The sequence below is a fragment of the Puma concolor genome, chromosome A2, assembly GCF_028749965.1.
Source record: "Puma concolor isolate L17-30 chromosome A2, mPumCon1.1.hap2, whole genome shotgun sequence".
Lineage (NCBI taxonomy): Eukaryota > Metazoa > Chordata > Mammalia > Carnivora > Felidae > Puma > Puma concolor.
The window spans coordinates 160,570,361-160,593,396 of NC_141668.1; the positions used below are offsets into that span (position 1 = coordinate 160,570,361).

A 23,036-nucleotide genomic window follows, 5' to 3' on the forward strand; every position below is an offset into this window, starting at 1 on the left:
ACAGGTCACCTGCCCGTGCATCCTTATCCTGCCCTGGCTTCTCGGGTACCTGGCACAGATGCCATGCGTGTCTGTGTGTGCGTGCATGCACACGCATGTGCATGTGTACACACGTGCACACGTGGGTGCAGATGGGAGGACTCGTCGCTCCCTCTTGTGACCCTTGTGTCCCGCTTCCTGCTAATGCAATGCCCTCAGTCGCGTTCACTGGCAACGCCCCCTGTGCCCACCTCCCTGTGACACATTCCTGGCCTTTGCAGACGGCTTCACCCCACTGATGCTGGCCTCTTTCTGTGGCGGGGCTCTGGAGCCATTGCCCACCGAGGAGGATGAGGCAGAAGACGCGTCAGCCAGCATCATCTCAGACCTGATCTGCCAGGGAGCCCAGCTTGGGGCACGGACTGACCGCACGGGCGAGACAGCCCTGCACCTCGCTGCCCGCTATGCCCGGGCCGATGCGGCCAAGCGGCTGCTGGATGCCGGGGCAGACACCAATGCCCAGGACCATTCAGGCCGCACTCCTTTGCACACTGCTGTCACCGCTGATGCCCAAGGCGTCTTCCAGGTGAGGTGGACCTGCCCCTTTGGACTTCGGAGCTGGCAGCCGACATGAGGCATCAGCCAGGCCTGGGTTTGAGCCCTGGTCCTACGAGACGGAGCTTGCTTTTCTCATTTGTTAAATGGGGGTCTGTGGGAGTATGGGGCCTGGCGGGTACCTGCTTCCTGGACTTCACGGAGTCTATAGGGGACGTGGGGGTTGGGGAGCTCAGGGGACTTGGAGATGTACCTGGTCCTTCTGTTCCTGCCGTGACTCTCCCTTCTGCACACCTTCCCTTCTAGATTCTCATCCGGAACCGCTCCACAGACCTGGATGCCCGCATGGCGGATGGTTCAACGGCGCTAATCCTCGCAGCCCGTCTGGCGGTGGAGGGCATGGTGGAAGAACTCATTGCCAGCCACGCTGATGTCAATGCTGTGGATGAGCTTGGTACGCTGTGGGGAGTAGCCGTGGGTGGAGGCTGAGAGGGGGCACCTGGGCCCTAACTGTAAGTGTTAACTCACACCCACACTGAGACCCAATCACTGAAACTCACGCACGTGCAACAGAGTGTTTTGTTTTTTGTTTTTTTTTTTTAATGTTTATTTTTTATTTTTGAGAGAGAGACAGAGTGTGAGTGGGGGGAGGGGCAGAGAGAGGGAGACAGAACCCCAAGCAGGCTCCGGGCTCCAAGCTGTCCCCACAGAGCCCGACGCGGGGCTGGAACTCACGAACCGTGAGATCACGACCTGAGCCGAAGTCGGATGCTTAACCGACTGAGCCACCTAGGTGTCCCACGTGTAACAGAGTTTTGATGTGGACTTACACTCACATGTTTTGTGTGTGTGTGTGTGTGTGTGTGTGTGTGTGTGGCATTTGCTAGCCCATATGACACCTCCGTGACTTAGAAAAAGGTGGCCTTCCCGAAGACACTTCATTTCCGTTTGCTTTAGCAGAAGAACTTACTATGCTGCCCTCTGCTGGAAAGCTGGTATAGTACATTTGCAAATTGGCCAAATCCATCCATACGTGATGGCAAATATCTCTGTGGAGGTGGCTTGCTTGCACAGATCCCGACCTTTCTGGAGCAGGTGTTCTCAACCTCTGCACCATTTACACTTGGGGTTGGATGATTCTTTGTGCTGGGGGCTGTCCTTGCAATGTAGGATATTAAACAGCGTCCCTGGCCTTGACCCACTAGATGCCAGCAGCACCCCACTCCCCAGCTGCGACAACCAAAAATGTCTCCAGACATTGGCAAATGCCCCTGGGTCGGGGGATCACCTCTGTTTGAGAACTGTGGCTCTGGAGAACCACTGTCCAGTAGGACTTTCTGTGTTGATGGAAATCATTCTTGGTCTGTGATGAGCAATGTGGTAGCCCCTGGCCACATGTGGTGGCTTTTGAGCACTTGAAGTGTGGCTAGGGCAAATGAAGAGCTAAATGTTTTGTTTCATTTAATTTTTTAACCTTTGTTTTGCCTGCTTTCTTTAACAAGCTTTATTTATTTATTTTTAAAAATGTTTTTATTTATTTTGACACAGAGAGAGACAGAGTGCAAGCAGGGGAGGGGCAGAGAGAGGGGGAGACACAGAATCCGAAGCAGGCTCCAGGCTCCGAGCCCCCAGCCCGACGTGGGGCTCGAACTCACAGAGTGTGAGATCATGACCTGAGCTGAAGTCGGACGCTTAACCGACTGAGCCACCCAGGCGCCCCTAAAAAGCTTGCTTTATTTATTTATTTATTTATTTATTTAAAGTTTAAATTTTTTTTTACATTTATTTATTTTTTAAGAAACAGAGTGAGACAAAGCGTGAGTGGGGGAGGGGCAGAGAGCGAAGGAGACACAGAATCTGAAGCAGGCTCCAGGCTCTGAGCAAGCGGTCAGCACAGAGCCTGATGTGGGGCTCAAACCCACGAACTGTGAGATCATGACCTGAGCTGAAGTCGGACGCTCAACCGACTGAGCCACCCAGGCGCCCCTAAAAAGCTTTATTTAGATGTAATTCACATACAATACAATTCAGCCATTTAAAGTATGAAATCCAGTGGCTTTTAGTATAATCACATAGTTGTGCAACTATCATCATAGTAAATTTTATTTTATTTATTTATTTTTAATGTTCATTTATTTTTGAGACAGAGAGAGACACAGCATGAGCAGGGAAGGGGCAGAGAGAGAGGGAGACACAGAATCTGAAGCAGGCTCCAGACTCTGAGCTGTCAGCACAGAGCCCGACGCGGGGCTCGAACTCACGAACTGTGAGATCATGACCTGAGCCGAAGTCGGACGCTTAACCGACTGAGCCACCCAGGCGCCCCTCATCATAGTAAATTTGAGAACATTTTCACCACCTGGAAGAGAAGCCCTCACCATTAGCTGACACCCTCCAATCTCCTTACCTTCCCAGCCGTAGGCAACCACTTAAACACATACTTTCTGTATGGATTTTCCTACTCTGAATGTTTCCTAACATTCATTGGCTGCTGCTCCTATGAACATTCATGTACCGGTTTTTGTGTAGACATATGTTTTCATTTCTCTTGGGTACACAACTAGGAGCGAAATTGCTGAGTCATATGGTAACTCTGTGTTGAATCTTGTGAGGAGCAGCCAGACTTTTCCACAGTGCCTGCCCTGTGTCACGTTCCTGCCGGCCGTGCATGAGGGTTCCAGTTTCTTCACGTGCTCGTAGATAGTTGTTATTAACTGTCTTTTGTTACAGCCTTCCTAGTGGGTGTGAATTGGTATCTCGTTGTGGTCTTGATTTTTATTTCCCTGGTGGCTAATGATGTTGAGCATATTTCCATGTGCTTATTGGCCATGTGTATATCTGCTTTGGAAAAATGTCTATTTTGATGCTTTGCCCATTTTTAAAAAAGTTAACTTATTATTTGAAAGAGAGAGAGAGAGAGAGCATGTGCACGAGTAGGGGAGGGGCAGAGAAAGAGGGAGAGAGAGAGAGAATCCCAAACAGGCTTCATTCTCAGCATGGAGGTTACCCCAGGGCTTGATTCCACAATGGTGAGATTTTGACCTGAGCCAAAATCAAGAGTCAGACGCCCAAATGACTAAGCCACCTGGTTGTCCCTGCCTGTTTTTAAATTGGGTTTTTGTTTTTTTATTCTTGAGTTAGAAGACTTCTTTATATATTTTTGGTATAAGTCTCTTATCAGATACATGGTTTATAAAGATTTGTCCCATTTTGTAGGTTTTCTTTTCACTTTCTTGATGGTGTCCTTAGAAGCACAGACATTTTAATTTTGATGAGATCCAATTTATCTATTTCTGTTGTTACTGTTTTTTTTTTTGTTGTCGTTTTGTTTTTTTTTTTTGGTGTCCTAGCTAAGAATCCTTTGCCTAAATCAAGGTCATGAAGTTTTACTCCTCTGTTTTCCTCTAAATGTTTTATAGTTTGAGCTCTTACATGTAGATATTTGATTCACTTGAGTTGATTTTTGTATTTGGTGTGAGGTAGGGATCCAGCCCCGTTCTTTTGCACGTGGAGATCCAGTTGTCCCAGCACCGTTTATTGAGAAGGCTAGCCTTTCCCTGTTGAGTGGTCGTGGCAGCTGTGTTGTTTAATTTTAATCAGTGTAAATCTAAAGAGCAGTGTGTGCTTGGTGGCTACTGCATGGGACAGGCACAGCGCTAGCTACAACCGAGTGAGGTCCACATAGTACCCCCGCCTGTGTATGGAGAGTCACGCACTGTAGGTGTGCACATACACGCACAGTGTCTCTCTTGGACAGAGAGCATCATCCCACAGGTCGGCACATATAGGGACCCAAACACATGATCAGGTTCTCATGGGAGGTCCCCCCACCCGCCTGCCTGCCAGGCCATATTCTAGACACTTTCTGTCCCCCGGCCGTGGGACCCTAGCAAATGAGCTTAGTCCTAACCCTAACTTCTCCCCCCACCCCCCCCCCCACAGGGAAATCAGCTTTACACTGGGCAGCAGCCGTCAACAATGTGGAGGCCACGTTGGCCCTGCTCAAAAATGGAGCCAACAAGGACATGCAGGATAGCAAGGTGAGCCCCAGCCCTTGACCCACCAGGCAGTCAGCCCTAAATATGGCAAAGAGCAGGGTGGCGTGGGTTAGTGGGGGCATTCATTTGCCTGCAGCCAAGTTAGGATTTGGACCTAACCGCCTCTAACAGTGGATTAGAGGAGAAAGCGTGTGGCAGTTGCTGTGTGACCTTGGGCAAATTGCTGAACATCCCTGAACCTCAGTGTCCTCATCTGTGAAGTGGGGAGGCAACAGTACCCACCTCGTTGTTGTCTCCTGAGGATTCACTGAAATAACGCATTTGCAAAATGCTTAGTAGATCCTCAATAAAAGGTAACTGTTACCATCATTGTTTTAAAAGCCTTGCAGGGTGAAATTACTCTCCTCATTTTATAAATGGGAAGAGTGAGGCCCAGAGGGGCACAGGGATGGATTCTGTCCTTATCTGACATTTTGATATTTCATCCATTACAGATTTTTTGGCCAACAAGTGTAATTTAAGAAAGGGTTGCATTAAAATATCATTTAGTTTGATGATTGGCTTTTTAAAAAAAAATTTTTTTTTTAACATTCATTTATTATTGAAAGACAGAGTCAGAGCGTGAGCAGGGGAGGGGCAGAGAGAGAGAGGGAGACAGGATCCGAAGCAGGCTCCAGGCTCTGAGCCGTCAGCACAGAGCCTGACGTGGTGCTTGAACTCAACAAACCGCGAGATCATGACCTGAGCTGAAGTCGGACGCTCAACCGACTGAGCCACCCAGGTGCCCCCGATGATTGGTTTTTGACGCCCCCTTAAGTTTTGTGCCTAAGGGTAGTGCCTCACTTTCCTCACCCTAGTCCTGGCCCTGGGGCATGACGCTTAGTAGGCACTGGACGGATGCGCTTTAAAGGAAAGAACTTGCCTAGTTTCCCCTCAGCAGAGCGGGGATCCCATCCAAGCTCTGCTGGGCAGGAGAGTGTGGCTTCTCAGCTGGTTTCCACCAGAGGCTAGAAGGCCGCCAGACCTTGGCCAGGAGTTAATCCGGGCTCTTGGGATGCTGATCTGTCGTGGGTTCTGTGCCTCACTCCCGCTCAGGAGGAAACTCCACTGTTTCTGGCCGCCCGGGAGGGCAGCTATGAGGCTGCCAAGCTGCTGCTGGACCACTTTGCCAACCGCGAGATCACAGACCACCTGGACAGGCTGCCACGGGACGTGGCCCAGGAGCGGCTGCACCAGGACATCGTGCGCCTGCTGGACCAGCCCAGTGGGCCCCGGAGCCCTCCCGGCCCACACGGCCTGGGGCCCCTCCTCTGCCCACCGGGGGCCTTCCTCCCGGGCCTCAAGGTGGCACAGTCTGGGGGCAAGAAGAGCCGGAGGCCACCCGGGAAGGCGGGGCTGGGGCCGCAGGGCGCCCGGGGGCGGGGCAAGAAGCTGACGCTGGCCTGCCCCGGTCCCCTGGCCGAGAGCTCGGTCACGCTGTCGCCCGTGGACTCGCTGGACTCCCCGAGGCCCTTCGGTGGGCCCCCCGCGTCCCCTGGCGGCTTCTCCCTCGAGGGGCCCTACGCGGCTGCCACCGCCACGGCTGTGTCCCTGGCGCAGCTCGGTGGCGCGGGCCGGGCCGGTCTAGGGCGCCAGCCCCCCGGGGGCTGCGTGCTCAGCTTGGGTCTGCTGAACCCCGTGGCCGTTCCCCTCGACTGGGCCCGGCTGCCGCCACCTGCCCCGCCGGGCCCCTCGTTCCTGCTGCCGCTGGCGCCGGGACCCCAGCTGCTGAACCCCGGGACCCCCGTGTCGCCCCAGGAGCGGCCCCCACCGTACCTGGCGGCCCCGGGACACGGCGAGGAGTACCCGGCAGCCGGCGCCCACGGCAGCCCCCCCAAGGCTCGCTTCCTGAGGGTCCCCAGCGAGCACCCTTACCTGACCCCCTCCCCCGAGTCCCCCGAGCACTGGGCCAGCCCCTCGCCTCCCTCCCTCTCGGACTGGTCAGACTCCACGCCCAGCCCAGCCACTGCCACCGGGCCCGCGGCCACAGCCGCTGGGGCGCTGCCTGCCCAGCCGCTCCCCCTTTCCGTCCCAGGCCCGCTAGCTCAGGCCCAGACCCAGCTGGGGCCCCAGCCCGAAGTCACCCCCAAGAGGCAGGTGTTGGCCTGAGAGCTCTCCAGTTCCTGGGTCTTGGGGGGCTGAACAGACATCCTGTCCTGATTCTCTCTCTCCCCCCCGCTTCCTTTGTAGACCTCCCTTCTCTTTTCTCTCCACCAGCCTCCTCGCACCGGTCCGACTCCCCCTCGAAGTGTGGCTGAGATAGGTCCGCAGCCTCGGCTTTCAGTCCTGCTTTATTTATAGGGGGTGCGGGCTGACTCCCCCCCACCCCCTGGGTCTTGAGATGAGCCTGGGGCCTCCTCCTGCACCCCCCCATCCCCATGCTTCCGTCCCTCCCCCCTCTCCTGCCTCCTCTGGTCTCTCTCCTTACACTCCGACACGAGTGAATTATTATTATTTTTTTTTACATTTTGTATAGAAACAAATTCATTTAAACAAACTTATTATTATTATTATTTTTTACAAAATATATATATGGAGACGCTCCCTGCCCCTGCAAACCCCCCAGTGCCCCCGTGGGGCTGAGTCTGTGGGCCCATTCGGCCAAGCTGGATCCTGTGTACCGAGTACACAGGCATGACCGGGATCCTGTGTACCGAGTACACAACCCTGGTGTGTGCCAAGTAGGCACCCTTGGGCGCACCCTCCGGGGCGGGGGGCGGGTGAGACTTGGGAGCCTGTTTCCTCCCCCATGTCCCTCACTTCACTGCATTCCAGATGGAACTTGTTCTATAGCTTTGCTGGGGGGAGGGCTCTTCTGGCCCAGAGAGCCCGCCCCAGGTCCCCCCAACCCTAGAGCCGGGGCCATCTCTCTTGGGGAGCTGGGTGGGGGTGGCTGGTGAGAACGTGAGGACCAGGGGAGATGTGTGCATGTCACTTTGCCTCCTAAATACGGGACTGCAGGAAGGGAATGAGCTGCCTGGTGGCACCCCTCCCCTGGTACTCCCCCCCCCCCCCCCCCCCCCCGCCCAGCCCCGGGGGCAAAATAGAAGTATTTTTAGGCTATTTTTGTAATGTGGCTTCTGGTCACTATCCCTGTGTAGCTAAATTCCCTTGCATTGTACAGCCCCCAGTCCCCTCACCACCTAATAAAGGAATAGTTAACACTCAGTGTCCTTGGTCTGTGTCTCGAGAAGGTGGGGGGTGGGGGGTAGTGGTGGGCCTTCTATATCTCTGGGGCCGACTTGAGTTCCCATCATGGGTTGAACCCCATGCAGCTTGCCAGCCCACTCCCGCTTCCTCTCTTGGCGGATGACTGCTGATTAGTTCAGAGGTGGTCACCTGACTTCAGGTGAGCCAATCAGATTCCCTTTCCCCAGAAATTCCTTAATACAGATGCTGAGAAAGAGGTCAGTTGTTGGGGCTTCTAAGGCCATGGGCAGATGAAGAACTATGGGTGGCTAGTTTTATTGGCAGGGGGTGGGGGGAGTGCTTGGGTGGCTCCAGAGACTTGGAGGCAGTATCTGAGTTCCAGTTGGAGCGTCCATTCTAGTTAATTGAGCGTGCATTCCATTGGCACCAACAGGTATTTAATAATTGCCTCCTAAGTGCCCGATGCTGCTTCTGCATGAATCTCACCTCTACCTTGTGCTCCCTTGGGTTCTGGAGACAATGCTGCACGTGTGTAATAAGTACTCCTTTGCACGTACCAGCGTAGATGGATTTCTCTGTCTTGCAACCAGTTGTGCCCCCAAACAAGGTTGTGTTTGCACTGGGACCCTCCAGGAAAGGAGGATGGGAGAATGTTCACTGATTCCTCCTGTCATTTTGTCATCGGCAGGTCCCTTCCCTTGCCTCCACGCTGACCTCGGTTCTTGAGTTTTGCCAAGAAAGAATTCAGAGCTAAACTCTCAAGTAAGTGAGAGTTGAATGGCAGTTAAAGAGACCTACGGATGGCAACTACACCAGAGGTCAGGGTTGTCTTGTTTTTTATACTTGCATGGGTTATAGGTCATAGCTAGGCGAGTCTCTAATTGCCTCCAACCATCTAAGGGACTCCTCCTGCCGGTTGGGAGGGGGGCATTGGGGGCCCTATATGGTCCTTGTGGAACCCTCACGGCAGCCTTCCCACAGCAGGGGTGTCAAAACCGCGATGTAAATGTATAGTTATGAAGCTATGTTATAGGGCAACAGTTATAGGGAAGAACGCCCCCCCCCCCAGCCCCTCCCCTTGACTCTCTCCGCTGTTTGGAATTTGATTTCCTCTCTTTTTATCAGAAAGGATCTGTTCCCTGCTTATATCTAGCTAACTGCCTACTCTACCAATTTGGAGTGCTCTTGGTTGCCAGTGACACAAAAAACCTACTCAATAGGCTTAAACAGAAAAGGAATTTATTAGCTCATATAACTAAGAAGGACCAGCTTCGGGAAGATCAGATCTAGCAACTCAAATGAGGTAGGTGAACAAGTTCTGAGTTTCTCTTTATCTCTACAGCTTTTTCTCTGGGTATCAGTTTCACCCTCGGGCTCCACATAGTACCCTTACTATGTAGCATCGCCCTCCTCCTGTGTTAGCAAAGTAGGTGCAAAGATCACAGACCATATTGCACTTTCCAGAGAATTGAGAAGCTTCTAGTTTCGAGGTGGATTTTGTAGTGACCTCAACCGGGTCAGGCATCCATCTTCTAACTCAGGGTTTCTCAACATCGGCAGTATTGGGATCTGGGACCCGATCGTTCTTTGCTCTGGGGGCCGCCCTGGGCATTGTCGAATGTTTGACAGCATCTCGGGCCTCCACCCACCAGATGCCAGCAGCAGCCTCTCCTCCACTGTGACAACCGGAAATGCTTCCAGACATGCCAGTTGTTCCCTGGGAGTGGGGGGGATTGCCTTTGAGCACCACCGCATGAACGAGTCACTAGGGCAATGGGGCATGGAATGTGCGGATTCCTTAAAGCATTCTCTGCTCTGGAACTGGACGTGGCGTATGTTCAGGGACGATCAGGTTTGCAGATGCAGGCATTCTGTGGAAGCAACCAAGTGTTCATGCCACCTCTCTTCCTTGGGCTAAATCTTTGGAGATGGAACGATCTCTTTCATCGTTGTCTCAAGTTTATTTTATGCACGTTCATCTAGCCTCTGCATGCTTGCTGGGCGCTTACTGTATGCCAAAGCCTGGACTAGTTGTTGGGGGTAGAATGATGACTTATATGGCCCGCTCTCTGCTCTTCTGGAATTTTGAGCTAGTTAGAAGATGTATAGTGGGTGTCCACTATGTCCCTGTGGATCTTGACAGAGGTTGACAGAGTCTGGGAACCCCTAAAACTCTCTACCCATGGCTTTCTTTTGTATGGGGCAGGAATAGCCCTCAAGAACGAGGGGTGGTTGGGAGCTAATGGATAAACACCCTCACCTCCTTTCTATTCTGTGGGAGAAATTCAGAGGTGTGTTTGCGCAGCCTCAGAGGATGCCCTTTGGGATTGATCCCCATTGCCCATGGCAGCAACTAACTCTTCCTCACTGAGACTCTCTGGGGTGTTCCTTTTTGAAATGTTCCGACTGGATGTTTCTGGGATAATTTGTCAAATAAATCCTTTGCACTTGAATCCTTGGCCCAAGAGAAGTCCGTCTTAGCTGTGTACATGAGTTGACTCTTGGGGCGGAGAAACCAAAATGTCTGTTGGGGTGCAAGCCATTTTGGGGATCCTTTTTTCTGAGTGCTACTCAAGGGAGGAAAAAGTCATTCTCCCAACCCACACTGCCTACTTTATCATGCAACCCTGACTTTATGTAAACAGGGCATTGGAGACGCTTGTCTCACAAAGGGGAGCTACTTTCATATCTGGTGGACCCAACTTTTTGTAAGTACATGGGAGTCTTCTCTAGGGGTGTCAGGTGGGAGAACAGGAAGTCTGCAGCAGTGGTTAAGGAAAATGAGCTAGCGGGGTTCGAAGATCCATGTGCATGTGACTTTACTGGTACCCACAAGATTCGGAGACACTCGGATTCATTGTCCTAGTTGACTTCTTGACTGAAAGGACAGTGATAGAATAGCTGTGTGTCTGCTCTTTGCCCCTCTGTTCTACCCTCACCCTTCTCTCCATTCTGTTCTGTGCTTGGAAGGATGACTCAGGTAGAAGGAATCATCGGGCTCCTTTATCCTCTGGCTTCCACTTGGATTTGGCCAATGGGGTGGAAGATTAGGGAATAGAATGTATTTATTTCCTTGGTTCCACACCTGCAGGATAGCTGTGGTGCTCTCCATCTAGATGCCCTCTGTGAGTTTGGGTAATTATTCCCTCTCCTTCCCCTTGGCCCTTCTGGCCTAAGGGTGGTAAAGTCTCTCTACCATTGCAAGCCCAAGGTACAGCAGCATGCCTTTCCTACATCCTGCTCACTCTATTATCGTTTATCTATCATCTATCTATCATCTATCTATCTATCTATCATCTATCTATCTATCTATCTATCTATCTATCATCTATCATCTATCTTGAGAGAGAGAGAGAGAGCAGGGGAGGGGCAGAGAGAGAATCCCAAGCAGGCTCTGTGCTGTCAGCACAGAGCCCAATGTGGGGCTTGATCTCATGAACCGTGAGATGACCTGAGCCGAAGTTGGATACTTAACTGACTGAACCACCCAGGCGCCCCTATCTATCTATGTAGCTATCATCTATCGATCATGTGTCCATTCATTCATTTTTGGTCAGCTTTATGAGGCATAACATATAGTAAGGCTAATCGATTTTAAGTGTAAAGCGTGACGAGTTTGGACAAGTGCATACAGTCATCAAACCGCTACTGTAATCATGTTTCCTCACACTCCTGTGTGCTAATCCCCTCCCACACCTCTGGCCCTAGCAGTCACGGACCTGCTGTCACTACAGTTTTGCCTTTCTAGAGTTTCCTACAAATGGGGTCATGCAGCGCATTGCCTTTTGAATCTGGCTTTCAAAACTCAACATACTGCTTTTGAGATTCATCCGTATCATTAGATGTGTCGATCATTATGTGTATTCCTTTTTATTGCTGACAACAGTATGCGTGACGCGTGTGACCGATATATTACAATTTCTCAGCTTAGGGACATTTCGGTAATTTTCGGTTTTAGGTGTTATGAATAGCCGTGAACGTTCTTTATATGGATGTGTGTGCATTTCTCTGTGGCATTTTTCTCAGGAGTGAGATGGCTAGGTTTCACGGTGTTTGTCAACTTTTTAAGACGCTGTCAAGCTGTTTTCGCAAGCGGCTGTCCGTGTTGTGTTCCCACCGGCAAAGTATGACCTATGCAGATGTCCGCGTCTTTGTTAACGCTTGGAATTGTCACGCTCTTTGGTGTCAGCTATTCCGGTGATACGGTGGCATTTCATTGTGCTTTCCATGGCGTGTAATGTGAAAATGAGTGCATTTCTTCATGTGCTCATTGAAGATTCATCATGTTTTTAAAATGTGTTCAATGTTTATTCATTTATTTGAATTTTATTTTTAAAAATTTTTAAATTTTTTTCTTAATTAAAACAATTTTTAAAAAAAATATGAAATGTTGGGGCGCCTGGGTGGCGCAGTCGGTTAGGCGTCCGACTTCAGCCAGGTCACGATCTCGCGGTCCGTGAGTTCGAGCCCCGCGTCGGGCTCTGGGCTGATGGCTCAGAGCCTGGAGCCTGTTTCCGATTCTGTGTCTCCCTCTCTCTCTGCCCCTCGCCCGTTCATGCTCTGTCTCTCTCTGTCCCAAAAATAAATAAACGTTGAAAAAAAAAATTAAAAAAAAAAAAATATGAAATGTATCGTCAAGTTGGTTTCCATACAACACCCAGTGCTCATCCCAACAGGTGCCCTCCTCCATGCCCGTCACCCACTTTCCCCTCCCTCCCACCCCCAATGCTTATTTATTTTTGAGAGCGACAGAGAGCGAGTGGGGGAGGGGCAGAGAGAGAGGGAGACAGAATCCGAAGCAGGTTCCAGGCTCCGGGCTGTCAGCACAGAGCCCCATGCGGGGCTTGAACTCATGAACTGTGAGATCATGACCCGAGCCGAAGTCAGACGCTTAACCAACAGAGCCACCCAGGCGCCCCAAGATTCATCATCTTCAGTGAAGTGTGTGTTCAAGTCTTTTCCTACTTAAAAATTTTTTTTTATTTTTAAAAGTAACATACTATAGGGACACCTGGGTGGCTCAGTTGGTTGAGCATCCGACTTGGGCTCAGGTCATGATTTCATGGTTGACGAGTTTGAGCCCCGCATCGGTCTCTTTGTCGTCTGCACCGAGCCTGCTTCTGAGCCTCTCTTTCCCTCTCTCTCTCTCTGCGCCTCCCCAGCTTGCGTGCTTTCTCTCTCAAAAATAAATAGACATTAAAAAAATTAATAAAACAGGGACACCTGGGTGGCTCAGTTGGTTAAGCGACCAACTTCAGCTCAGGTCATGATCTCACAGTTCATGGGTGTGAGCCCCACGTCGGGCTCTGGGCTGACAGCTCAGACCCTGGAACCTGCTTGGGATTCTGTGTCTCCCTCTCTCTCTGCCCCTCCCCCACTCATGCTCTGTCTTTTGCTGTCTCAAAGGTGAATAAATGTTAAAAAATGTTTTTTAAGAAAACAACAAAATATGGAAACAGCCTAAATGTCAGTCAATAGATGAATGGATGTGTGTGTATGTGTATATACATTGTATATATAATATACATTATTTATAATGTATATGTATCCACATACACACACACACAATGGGATGCTCTTCAGCCACAAGAAAGAAAGCCCCCTGTGACAACTTGGATGAACCATTATGCCAAGTGACATACTCAGACAGAGAAAGACAGATACTGAACGATATCACTCATATGTGGACTCCAAAGAGACACAGAGAATAGAGTAGGGGCCACCAGGGGTAGGAGGGTGGGGGGAATGGGGAGATGTTGGCCAAAGGGTGCATACTTCCAGTGATAAGATTAACAGGTTCTGGGGAGCTAATGCACAGCATGGTGATTATAGCTAACAATATACTGTATCATATACTTGAACAGACACTACGAGAGTAGTTAGCATGGTCGCACCACAAAAAAAAAAAAAAAAAAAAGAAATGGTGGGGAGCCTGGGTGGCCCCGTCAGGTAAGCGGCGACTTTGGCCCAGGTCATGATCTTGTGGTTCGTGGTTCCAGCCCGGCATCGGCATCGGCATCAGGCTCTCCACTCAGTGCAGAGCCTGCTTCGGACCCCCTGTCTCCCTCTCTCTGCCCCTCCCCTGCTACCGGCCTGTGCTCCCTCTCCCTCCCTCAAAAATAAATGAACATGAAAAAGTGGTAATTACATGATGGGATGGAGGTGTCGGCTAACACTTTGGTGGTAATCATTTTGCGATATATAAGTGTATCAAATCAGCAAGTTGTACACCGTAAACATACACAACGTTATATGTCAGATCTCAGTAAAGCTGGGGGAAAATGAAAAAGACAAATTTCTCAGCTAGGGAGACAGAAGAGGGTCTAGGACTGAACTCAGGGTGTTCTAATTTTAGGAGCTGTGTGGGAGAGGAAGAGTCTGAGAAAGGGTGGCTCACAGAGGTAGAGAAAAAGCAGATGCCATGGAAAGCAAGAGAGGCGGCCATGGCAAGGAGGGACTTCCTCATCTGGGTCTGAAGCTTCTAGAAGGTGGAGTAGGATGGGGACAGTTTCAGGGAGCTCAGAGGCTAGGGGAAGACACACAAGGACACAGGCAGTGTGAAGAGGAAACCCAGGCTGTGTGGGAGTACGGATGCAGCAGGTGACTAGCTTGGAGTGATCAGGGAGGGCTTCCTAGAGGAGGTGATGGAGAGCTGTGTCTTTCAGGAGGAGTAGGAGTTTGCCTGGAGGCTAGGAGGAGGGGAAAAGAAATTCCTGAGAGAATAGCCTGGGGAGGGGCAAAATAATGGGAAACTGCCTGGAAATCTCGGAGGAAGGGTCAGCAAGTCTGAACGGCTGGGTCTGTACCTCACTTCCTTATTATTAATTGAATAAATGCACGTGCATCCGGTGCACGAACAGTGGGTGGATTGGGAACTAGAGAAGGTAGCAGGGGTCAGATCACAAGGGTCTTGAACGTGAACATGGGGAATTTGAAACTTCACTCTGGGGGCAAGGGGGAGCCAGGGAGGTCTCTGAGTAGAGAGGGGCCACGGCCAGAGCCTTCTGTCCTGGTGTCCAGTACAAAGGATGGACGGGAGGGTGGTGGTGCTGTAGGCTTCTGCCGGATGAGAAGGATGCCCTGGGGGGGGGGGCTGGGGGGGGCAGGGAAGGAGAAAGAATAGAGGACATCTGACAACTTCTTAATTCTGGGGAGAGCAGGGAGAGGGGTCGAGAGGTCTGGGGTCACTCTCAGTTCAGCCTGGGCAACATTTGTAGAATATCAAGGTATCCACTCCCCCCGGCTTGCCCTGGGGGCAGGGCATGTGTGTGCACGTGCACGTGCGTCTTCCTCAGGGCAGCAGCCTTGCCCAGCCCACGGTGGGCGCTGATGGGCTCCGGGGAGCGCTGCTCGAGTGACAAGTGCATGTGTGATCTCCACCCATACAAATCAATCATAACTAGTTCTTCTCCCACTTTTTGCCATCAGAGCCTGGGGTGGGGGGCTGGGGAAGCAGGCCCTGGGGTCTCTAGTTGCCAGGAGGGAGAAAATCTGCAGGGAGTCACCAGCCTGAGCCCTGGGGGTGGGGGGGGGGGCTTGTTAGTGGCTGGGGAGCCCCTGGGACAGGAGCTCCAGAGACCCCTCCTGCAAACAGAACCCGGGTCCTCAGCCCCTCCCTTCTTAGGCTGTGAGCAGGGAGCGATGATGATGCGGGCACCCTGCATGGGACGCTCCCTCGGCCATGGTGAGTGTGGGTTCAGAGCCTTTGCAAAGCTGGAGAAGCCGCTGTGGCCCATCCCTGGCCCTGGGGGTGAAGCCTGAAAATGATGCGGGGCGGGTGGTGGTGGGGGGGGGAGAGAAATGCCAGAGCGACTGTGAACCTGAAAACAGCCAACGGTGACGGATGGGGATGGCATTTGCCCGACAGGCGTCCAGTTCCGTTTTCTGTGGATGACAAAACATAGAGCGGAGAATACATCTGCCCCGGGGCGGGGGAGGGAGGGACGTTTGGGGGAGCCTCCAGGAGAACCCTGCAAAGCCACAGACGCTCACCTGCACACAGCACCTGGTCCGCGCAGGGGTGCCCGCAGACCGTGGGAGCTGGACGTGCTCAGGTGTGCTCTGAACACCTGCATGCATCCCTCGCACGTGCACACACGTGTTCCCTGGAGTTTCAGGGGCACAAACGCACACACACTCATATGGCAGTGGGGGCTGGGAGGTGGCGGGGAAGGGGCTCCTGTGCGGGAGGGTTCCCAGAGAGCAGGGAGAGGAAAGGCTACGACTCTAGAACCCTCCCGTGACGTGGCCCTGGGCGGAGCCGCAGACCTCACAGCCTGCTGGCTCCTGCTCACTCTGTCCCCGAGAAGCAGCTGGCCCGGGGATCTCCCCGTGGCCGCAATGTTCACAGGTCCCCAGGGTGCAGACAGGGCACTCTCTTGTCCTGTAACCTGACATGGTTTGATTAAGCGCTCTCGCCTGTCACAGCTGGACAGTGGCATTTGGACACGTTGAGGCAAAAAGTCAGGGCTCCTCAGTGGCTGCAGGGTTAAGTTTCGGCCACATTCCAGGTCTCCCTCTTTCTTCTTCCCTCTCTCCGGGGCGGGGGCTGGGGGCTGGGGCAGAAGGAGAGGGGCCCTCTCCCTGTCTGAGTTGTCCATGCTCAGCGCGTGTGTCCCCAGCATTTCCGGAGATGACAGAGTCCCCTCAGACCCCCTGGCTGGACCCGTGTCACCCTGCCCTTCCGATGCCGCTCTGTCAGCTCCCATAGTCTGCTCTTTCGTTCACACCCGCGGCCAACCCGTCAGGAAATCCAGTGTCCAGAAGTGGGCTCCACGTGGCTACTCTCACCACCTCCTTGGCCTTTGCCCTGGTCCGGCCCCCATCATCCCTCACCTGGACCGGCTCGGCCACCTCCTCCTTGGTCCCCAGTGTTCACCTGTGTCCCCTACACCCTGTTCTCCCTCAGTGGCTGAGTCAGGTCACGTCCCCCCACCTGCACCTAATCCTCCATCGGTCCCACAGCCATGGGCATAAAAGCTCAAGTCCTCCCTGTGACCCAACAGACATGTAGCAACATGTCCCTGTCCCCCCTGTGGCCTCAACTCTTTTTTCCCTCTTGCTCCCTCTCTCTCTCTCTGTTCCTCCTGGATCTTCCTGTTCCAGGCACAGTCCAGCCCCAGGGCCTTTGCACAGGCAGTTGCCTTTACCTGGTTTACCCTCGCCTATCTTCTGGGCTGATTTTTAAAATTCTTTCAAGTGAGCGGCGCTTGGGTGGCTCAGTCGGTTGAGGGTCCGACTTCAGCTCGGGTCATGATCTCAGATCTCGCGGTTCGTGGGTTCAAGCCCCGCATTGGGCTCTGTGCTGACAGCTTGGAGCCTGGAACCTGTTTCAGATTCTGTGTCCCCTCCCCTCTCTCTGCCCTACCCCTGCTTGCGCTCTGTCTCTCTCTCTCCCTCAAAAGTAAATAAACATTAAAAAAAATTTAAAATTTCTTTCAAGTGACAATGTGGGACCTTTGCCACCATGGTGAAGCCACCCTGGCTCATCCCCAGCCCTAGGGGCGAGATCTGAAAATAAAGGAAGGGGAACATTCCATTCCGGAGGGACTGGGTGTTCCAGAAGCCCTTTCCTTCCTTCCTTTCTTTCTTTCTTTCTTTCTTTCTTTCTTTCTTTCTTCTTTCTTTCTTTCTTTCTTTCTTTCTTTCTTTCTTTCTTTCCTTTCTCGTTCTTTCTTTGTTTCCTTTCTTCTTTCTTTCTTTTCTTCTTTCTTTCTTCTTCTTTCTTTCTTTCTTTTTAAATTTCAATAATGCTGCCACGAACATGTTTGTACATGTGAGTCGGACCATTTCTTCACCAGGAGAGTGTACAGGTGGAATTGTAGAGCCCAGGTAGGACTTGTGGTGTCTACAGATGGGCTGTGTCCCTCCAAGCGGCCAGGTGGAGGTGGGGTGGGGACCGGGCGCTGCTGACGCTGGCTGCCACACACCGTTCGCTCTCCTCTCCAATCTTTGCCGATCTGACGCTTTAAAGGAAATGCCGTCTCTCTCAAAGTTGGGGTCAAATCCGCATAACGTAAAATGAGCCATTTTAAAGTGTACAACTCAGTGACACTTAGCATAGTCACAGAGCTGTGCAGCCATCACCGCTGTCTCTTTCCAGGGCATTTTTATCACCCAGAGAGGAGATCCCGTCCCCTCGGGTGGTTCCTGCGTGTCCCCTCCTCCCCGTGCCCTCGGCAGCCACTTCCCTGCTGCCAGTCTATGTGGAGTCAGCGATGTTGGACATTTCATGTCAACGGGCTCAGAAAATATGTGGCTTTCGTGTCTGGCTTCTATCACTCAGCATGATGGTTTTTTTTTTTTTTTAATTTTTTGAAAATGTTTACTTGTATTTGAGAGAGAGACACACACACAGAGAAAGAGAGAGAGAGAGAGCCAGGGAGGGGCAGAGAGAGAAGGAGACACAGAATCCAAAGCAGGCTCCAGGCTCTGAGCCGTCAGCACAGAGCCCAACGCGGGGCTCAAACTCACAAACCGTGAGATCATGACCTGAGCCGAAGTCGGACGCTTAACCATCTGAGCCACGCAGATGTCCCATGTTTTTATTTTAAGTGGGCTCCATGCCCAACATGGGCCTTGAACTCGTGACCCTGAGATCAAGAGTCGCATGCTGCCTTGACTGAGCCAGCCAGGCGTCCCCCTCTTGGTAGAGACTCTTAAGCAGTGACCATTTTACTCTGTTTTTTTAAGAGCTAGGCTGTTACAGAATCGTGCTATGAGTGATATCACACTGTATTTGTCTTTCTCTGTCTGACTCATCTCGGCATAATGTCCTCAAGGTCCATGCATGCGGTCCCAATGGCCAGATTGCCTTCTTTCCATGGCTAATACTCCATTGTGTGTATATACCACTTCTCTTCCCCCTCCTCCCCCCTCCTGCCCTCCTCCTCCCCTTCTTCTCCCTCCTCCCTCTACCCCTCAGCCTTCTCTCCTTTTTCTTCTTCCTCCTCCCATCTCCCCCCTCCTTCCTCCTCCTTCTTTTTCTCCTTCTCCTCCTTCCCCTCCCCTCCCCCTTCTTCTTCTTCTCCTTCTCTCTCTCCCCCTCCTCCTCCTTCTTCTCCGTCTCCTCCTCCTCCTCCTTTTTCTTCTTCTAGGGTCATCTCTACACCAAACGTGGGGCTGGAACTCACCGCCCGCCCCCAAGATCCAGAGTCTCATGACCTACCCACTGAGCCTGCCGGGCACCCCTATACCACATCTTTACGCATTCATCCATTGGCTGACAGTTGGGTTGTCTCCACGTGTGTGGTTTTCTTGTCTACTGAAGCGACATTTGCTAGCTGGGTGATATTTCGTAATATCTGAGCCTCTTTCCTTTTGTGTGAAACAGGGATAATTTCCTACCCCGCAGCCCTGCATGCATGGCAGGTCCTTACCAAATCATCCCATTCTATTTCCTCTTGTCCTCTCCTCTCAGGCTCCCGAGAAGCAGGAGGAAAATGCCACCTGGCTGTGTTATGCCCAGAATTCGTGATCCCCAAAGACCGCCAGGGAGCCGAGTCCGATGCAAAAGCAAAGAGCCTTTATTCGAGCTAGCTCGAGCTCAATCCCCTACCTGCACCGACGCAGCGGTGAGATACCAGGGAGAGAGCGAGTTTCAACAGCACAAAGGTTTTATTGGGGCCTGGGGGCAGTTGGTGAGGTAATGGCTGTGGCCTCAGCGGATTGGCTGGGGAAGGGTTGGTTGGAGTCCTGTTAGGCAGGTGAGCGGGAGGTTACTCAAGAGCAGGAGGCGTGGTCAAGGTGAAGGACACAGAACAACCCTTTCAGCTGGTGACCGAGTTTGTGCTGGTGGGTTTCTCCCACCTCCCCGACCTGAGAACTACCCTCTTTGCGCTGTTCTTTGTCACATACCTGGTGACCCCCGGGGGCAACGTCACCATCATCACCATCATCCCCACGGATCAGGCCCTTCACACTCCCATGTGCCGCTTCCTGGCAGTGTTGTCCCCGTCTCCTGCTACGCGCTCATCACCATCCCCGACATGCTGGCTCATCAGCTCCTGGAGAGCCAGGCCATCTCCATCCCTGGCTGCTGGGCCCAGATGTGCTTCTTCCTGGGCTTGGGATGCAGCCAGTGCTCCCTCCTCACCCTGATGGGTTATGACCGCTAGGTAGCCATCTGCCAACTGCTGCGGCCCTCGGTGATCATGAGACCCACGGTTTGCCTCTGCCTGGGAGGCCTGGTTTTCTGCTCCGGGTTCTCCGTGGCCTTGATTGAGACCAGCATGATCTTCTCCTCGTCCTTCTGCCGCAGCGGCCTCGTGGAGCACTTCTGTGACATCGCCCCTGTCCTGAAGCTCAGCTGCTCCGACAGCGGCGGCAGGGGAACGGCCATCTTCTTCCTGAGCATCCTCGTGGTGCTGGTCTCCTTCCTCCTCATTCTGCTGTCCTACGCCTTCATCGCGGCCGCCGTTGCGAGCATCCCCTCGGCAGCCGGCCGGCTCAAGGCCTTCTCCACCCTCACCTCGCCGTGGTCATTGTGCATTTTGGCCGCGCCTCCATCATCTACCCGTGGCCCGAGTCCGGAGGAAAGCCCGACCGGGACCGCCTGGTGGCTGTGCTCTACACGGTGGTGACGCCGCTGCTGAACCCCGTGGTGGACACCCTGCGCAACAAGGAGGTGCGGTGGCTCCGCGGCGGAGCCTGGCGCGCAGCCGCGGGGTTTTCAAGTAGACCGCCCATCCACATCACCCTCTGTAGCTTTTTCATGGACATGTACCCCTCCCGACGCGCAGTCTCCCCACCTGGAAGCCGGGGGCCCTCCCACAACCTTGAATGAAATCGCCTATCCAGTGAGGCAGTTGACAGGGGCTGAGACCCACCGTGGAGTCCAGGGAAAGGCCGCCTGGTCCTTCCTTTTGTTCTGGACTTGGCGGGCATGCAGCGCCGTCTGCAGTGCAGCAAGGTCACCAGCAGGTGGCGCCGCGAATCCTGCTCAGCGAGTGTTGGCTGCGAGGCGGGCTGGGCAGGGGCTCAGGCATCGCTTCCTTTGGTCTCTCTCGCTCAGAGCCTTCTCCCATCTTTTAGGGGCGAGGGCTGCTTCTTCCTCGCCCTGCTGGGTTAGGACCGCTGTGTGGCCATCTGCCACCTCCTGCGGTCCTCGGTGATCGCGGGACCCACGTGAGGGCCCCGGTTTTCTGCTCCTGGTTCTGGGCCTTGAACCAGCCCCAGGCTGCCTGCCCTTGGTTGTTTTTCCTGTCAGGATCGAAGCCTGAAATGCAGTTGTGTCCACGATTGTCTAGCTCTCTTCCCATTGGACCTGTTCTGTCCGTGTTGTATGATGGGAGGGAAAGTAGGGAGAATTAAAAAAAAAAAATTATGGTGGTAAAATTGAAGTAACCAAAATTTTGTCATTTTAACCATTAATTTTTTTTCTTATTGAGTTTTCTGCTTTCTTTGTATGTTTTGGATGACAGTCCTTTATCAGATAAGATTTCTTAAAATGTTTCTTTTGGGGTGGCTCGGTCAATTCAGCATCCACCTGTTGGCTTCAGTTCAGGTCATGATCATGGTTGGTGAATTCAAGTCCCACATCGGGTTCTAGGCTGGCAGTGTGGGGACTGCTTGGGATTCTCTCTCTCTCTCTGCCCTCCCCCCCCCCGACTTGTGCTGTCTCTGTCTCTCTCAAAATACGTAAATAAACGTTAACATGTTGTTTAAAAAAGTTCTTACTTAAATTCCAGTTACTATACAATGTAATATTAGTTTCAGGTGTACAATATAGTGATTGGACACTTCCATACATCGCCCAGTGCTCATCGTGACAGGTGCGCTCCCTAATCCCATCACCTGTTTCACCCACACCCCCCACCTCCCCTGTGGTAACCATCAGTGTGCTCTCTGTGGTTAAGAGTCTGTTTCTCGATTTCTCTCTCTCTCATTTTTCTCCTTTTGCTTCTTTGTTTTCTTTCTTAAATTCCACATATGAGTGAGATCACAGGATATGTGTCTTCCTCTGACTGACTCACTTCGCTTAGCATAATACCCTCCAGTTCCTTCCACATTGTTGCAAATGGCAATATTTCATTCCTTTTGATGGCTGAGTAATATTCCAGTATATATGTATACATCACTTCTTTATCCATTCATCTATTGATGGGCACTTGGGCGACTTCCATAGTATCAGATAAGTCTTTTGTATAAACAGTTGTTTGAAGAATTGTGATACCTCCCACCACACCCACTGCCACTACCAAGGGGCATAGGACTGAGAGTCAAGATTTGGAAAGTTAAAGGGACTAAAGATGGCCCAGTTTCTTTCCAAATCTAGTTTTTACCTATGAGAGTCTCCTTGCTGATTTGTGTCTCCCATGGCCACTCCTGAAGCTTTTCTCAGCTCACTTCCTGCTAGTAGAATTTTGGGGGACCCTCGGGGATTGTTCTAGAAACCAATTAGTTACCATAATACACGAACACCGTGTTGGGAATCATGGATTGTAGTGTTCCTTTAGTGTTACTGGGCTGCCTTAATCCCCCTTTTTGGGAAAATGGAATTTGATGTGTGTGTTTGTGGCAGGATGGGACTTTCATCCTCTCTCTTTGCTGAGGGAAAAACTGCAAAAGTCCAAGAAAGAATGAGTCTAGACAAAATGATGAGTTAAAAGTTATATGATCGCATCTATTAGGATGGTTAGGACACCCCCCCCCCCGCCATCCCCCTGAAAATGGCAAGCGTTGGCCAGGATGTGGAGAGATCGGAATCCTTATGCCCTGTTGGTGCAAATGCGAGATGGTGCAGCCACCGTGGAAAACAGTGTGGCGGTTCCTCAGAAAATTGAAAGTAGGATTTTCTAGTGATTCTACTTCTGGGTGTTTATCTAAAAGAATCAAAGCAGGGTTTCAGAGACATATGTGAATACCCACGTTCACTGCAGCGTTTTCCACAATGGCCAAAAGTTGGACGCAACTGTCCACCGATAGATACGTAGATGAGCAACATGTGGTGTGTCCATAGAATATCATCATTCAGCCTTAAAAGGGAAGGACATTCTCACACAGGCTGCAACAAGAACGGACCTTGAGGACGCGCGGACATGATGCTAAATGAAACCAGCCGGCCACGCAAGGACAGGGGGACGGCGGGGATGGTCGCACAACCACGCGAACGTACTTCACACCACTGAACCGGACCCGCAAACGTGTAAGTGGGTTACATGTGAAGATGGCAAATTTTGTGTTATGTGTATTTTACCACGGCTGAAACTGACGAACGAAGTGCAAAGTTACACAGTCAGCATTAGCGAGAGGAGGGTTTGTTTGCCTCGCAAATATCCTGATACTGAACCATCTGAAGGCACCTCCCTAGACAGG

The 23,036-nt window shown here is 52.0% G+C and overlaps 2 protein-coding genes across 2 annotated transcripts in view; both read left to right on the forward strand.

The window, feature by feature from the left end:
- NOTCH3 (notch receptor 3) overlaps positions 1-7,739 on the forward strand; it is a 36,238-nt gene extending 28,499 nt beyond the window's left edge. The window contains exons 30-33 of the mRNA XM_086698817.1: positions 261-565; positions 841-988; positions 4,477-4,574; positions 5,628-7,739. Of these exons, the coding sequence (XP_086554943.1) occupies positions 261-565; positions 841-988; positions 4,477-4,574; positions 5,628-6,680 (1,604 nt within the window). The 3' untranslated portion in view covers positions 6,681-7,739. The remainder of the gene's footprint in view (positions 1-260; positions 566-840; positions 989-4,476; positions 4,575-5,627) is intronic.
- A 12,212-nt stretch (positions 7,740-19,951) lies between these two features.
- LOC147583697 (olfactory receptor 10T2-like) lies at positions 19,952-20,850 on the forward strand. Its single transcript, XM_086682641.1, has 3 exons — positions 19,952-20,140; positions 20,248-20,346; positions 20,791-20,850. The coding sequence occupies exons 1-3, from the start codon at positions 19,952-19,954 to the stop codon at positions 20,848-20,850; spliced, it is 348 nt and encodes a 115-aa protein (XP_086538767.1).
- The last annotated feature ends 2,186 nt before the right edge of the window (positions 20,851-23,036 follow it).

Excerpts from the sequence above, each read along its gene's own strand:
- LOC147583697 (XM_086682641.1), top strand. The coding sequence starts at position 19,952 with ATGATCTTCTCCTCGTCCTTCTGCCGCAGCGGCCTCGTGGAGCACTTC. Across the intron at positions 20,141-20,247 it reads CCTTCATCGCGGCCGCCGTT|TCCGGAGGAAAGCCCGACCG; the intron begins GCGAGCATCCCC and ends CCGTGGCCCGAG. Across the intron at positions 20,347-20,790 it reads ACACCCTGCGCAACAAGGAG|GACCGCTGTGTGGCCATCTG; the intron begins GTGCGGTGGCTC and ends CTGCTGGGTTAG.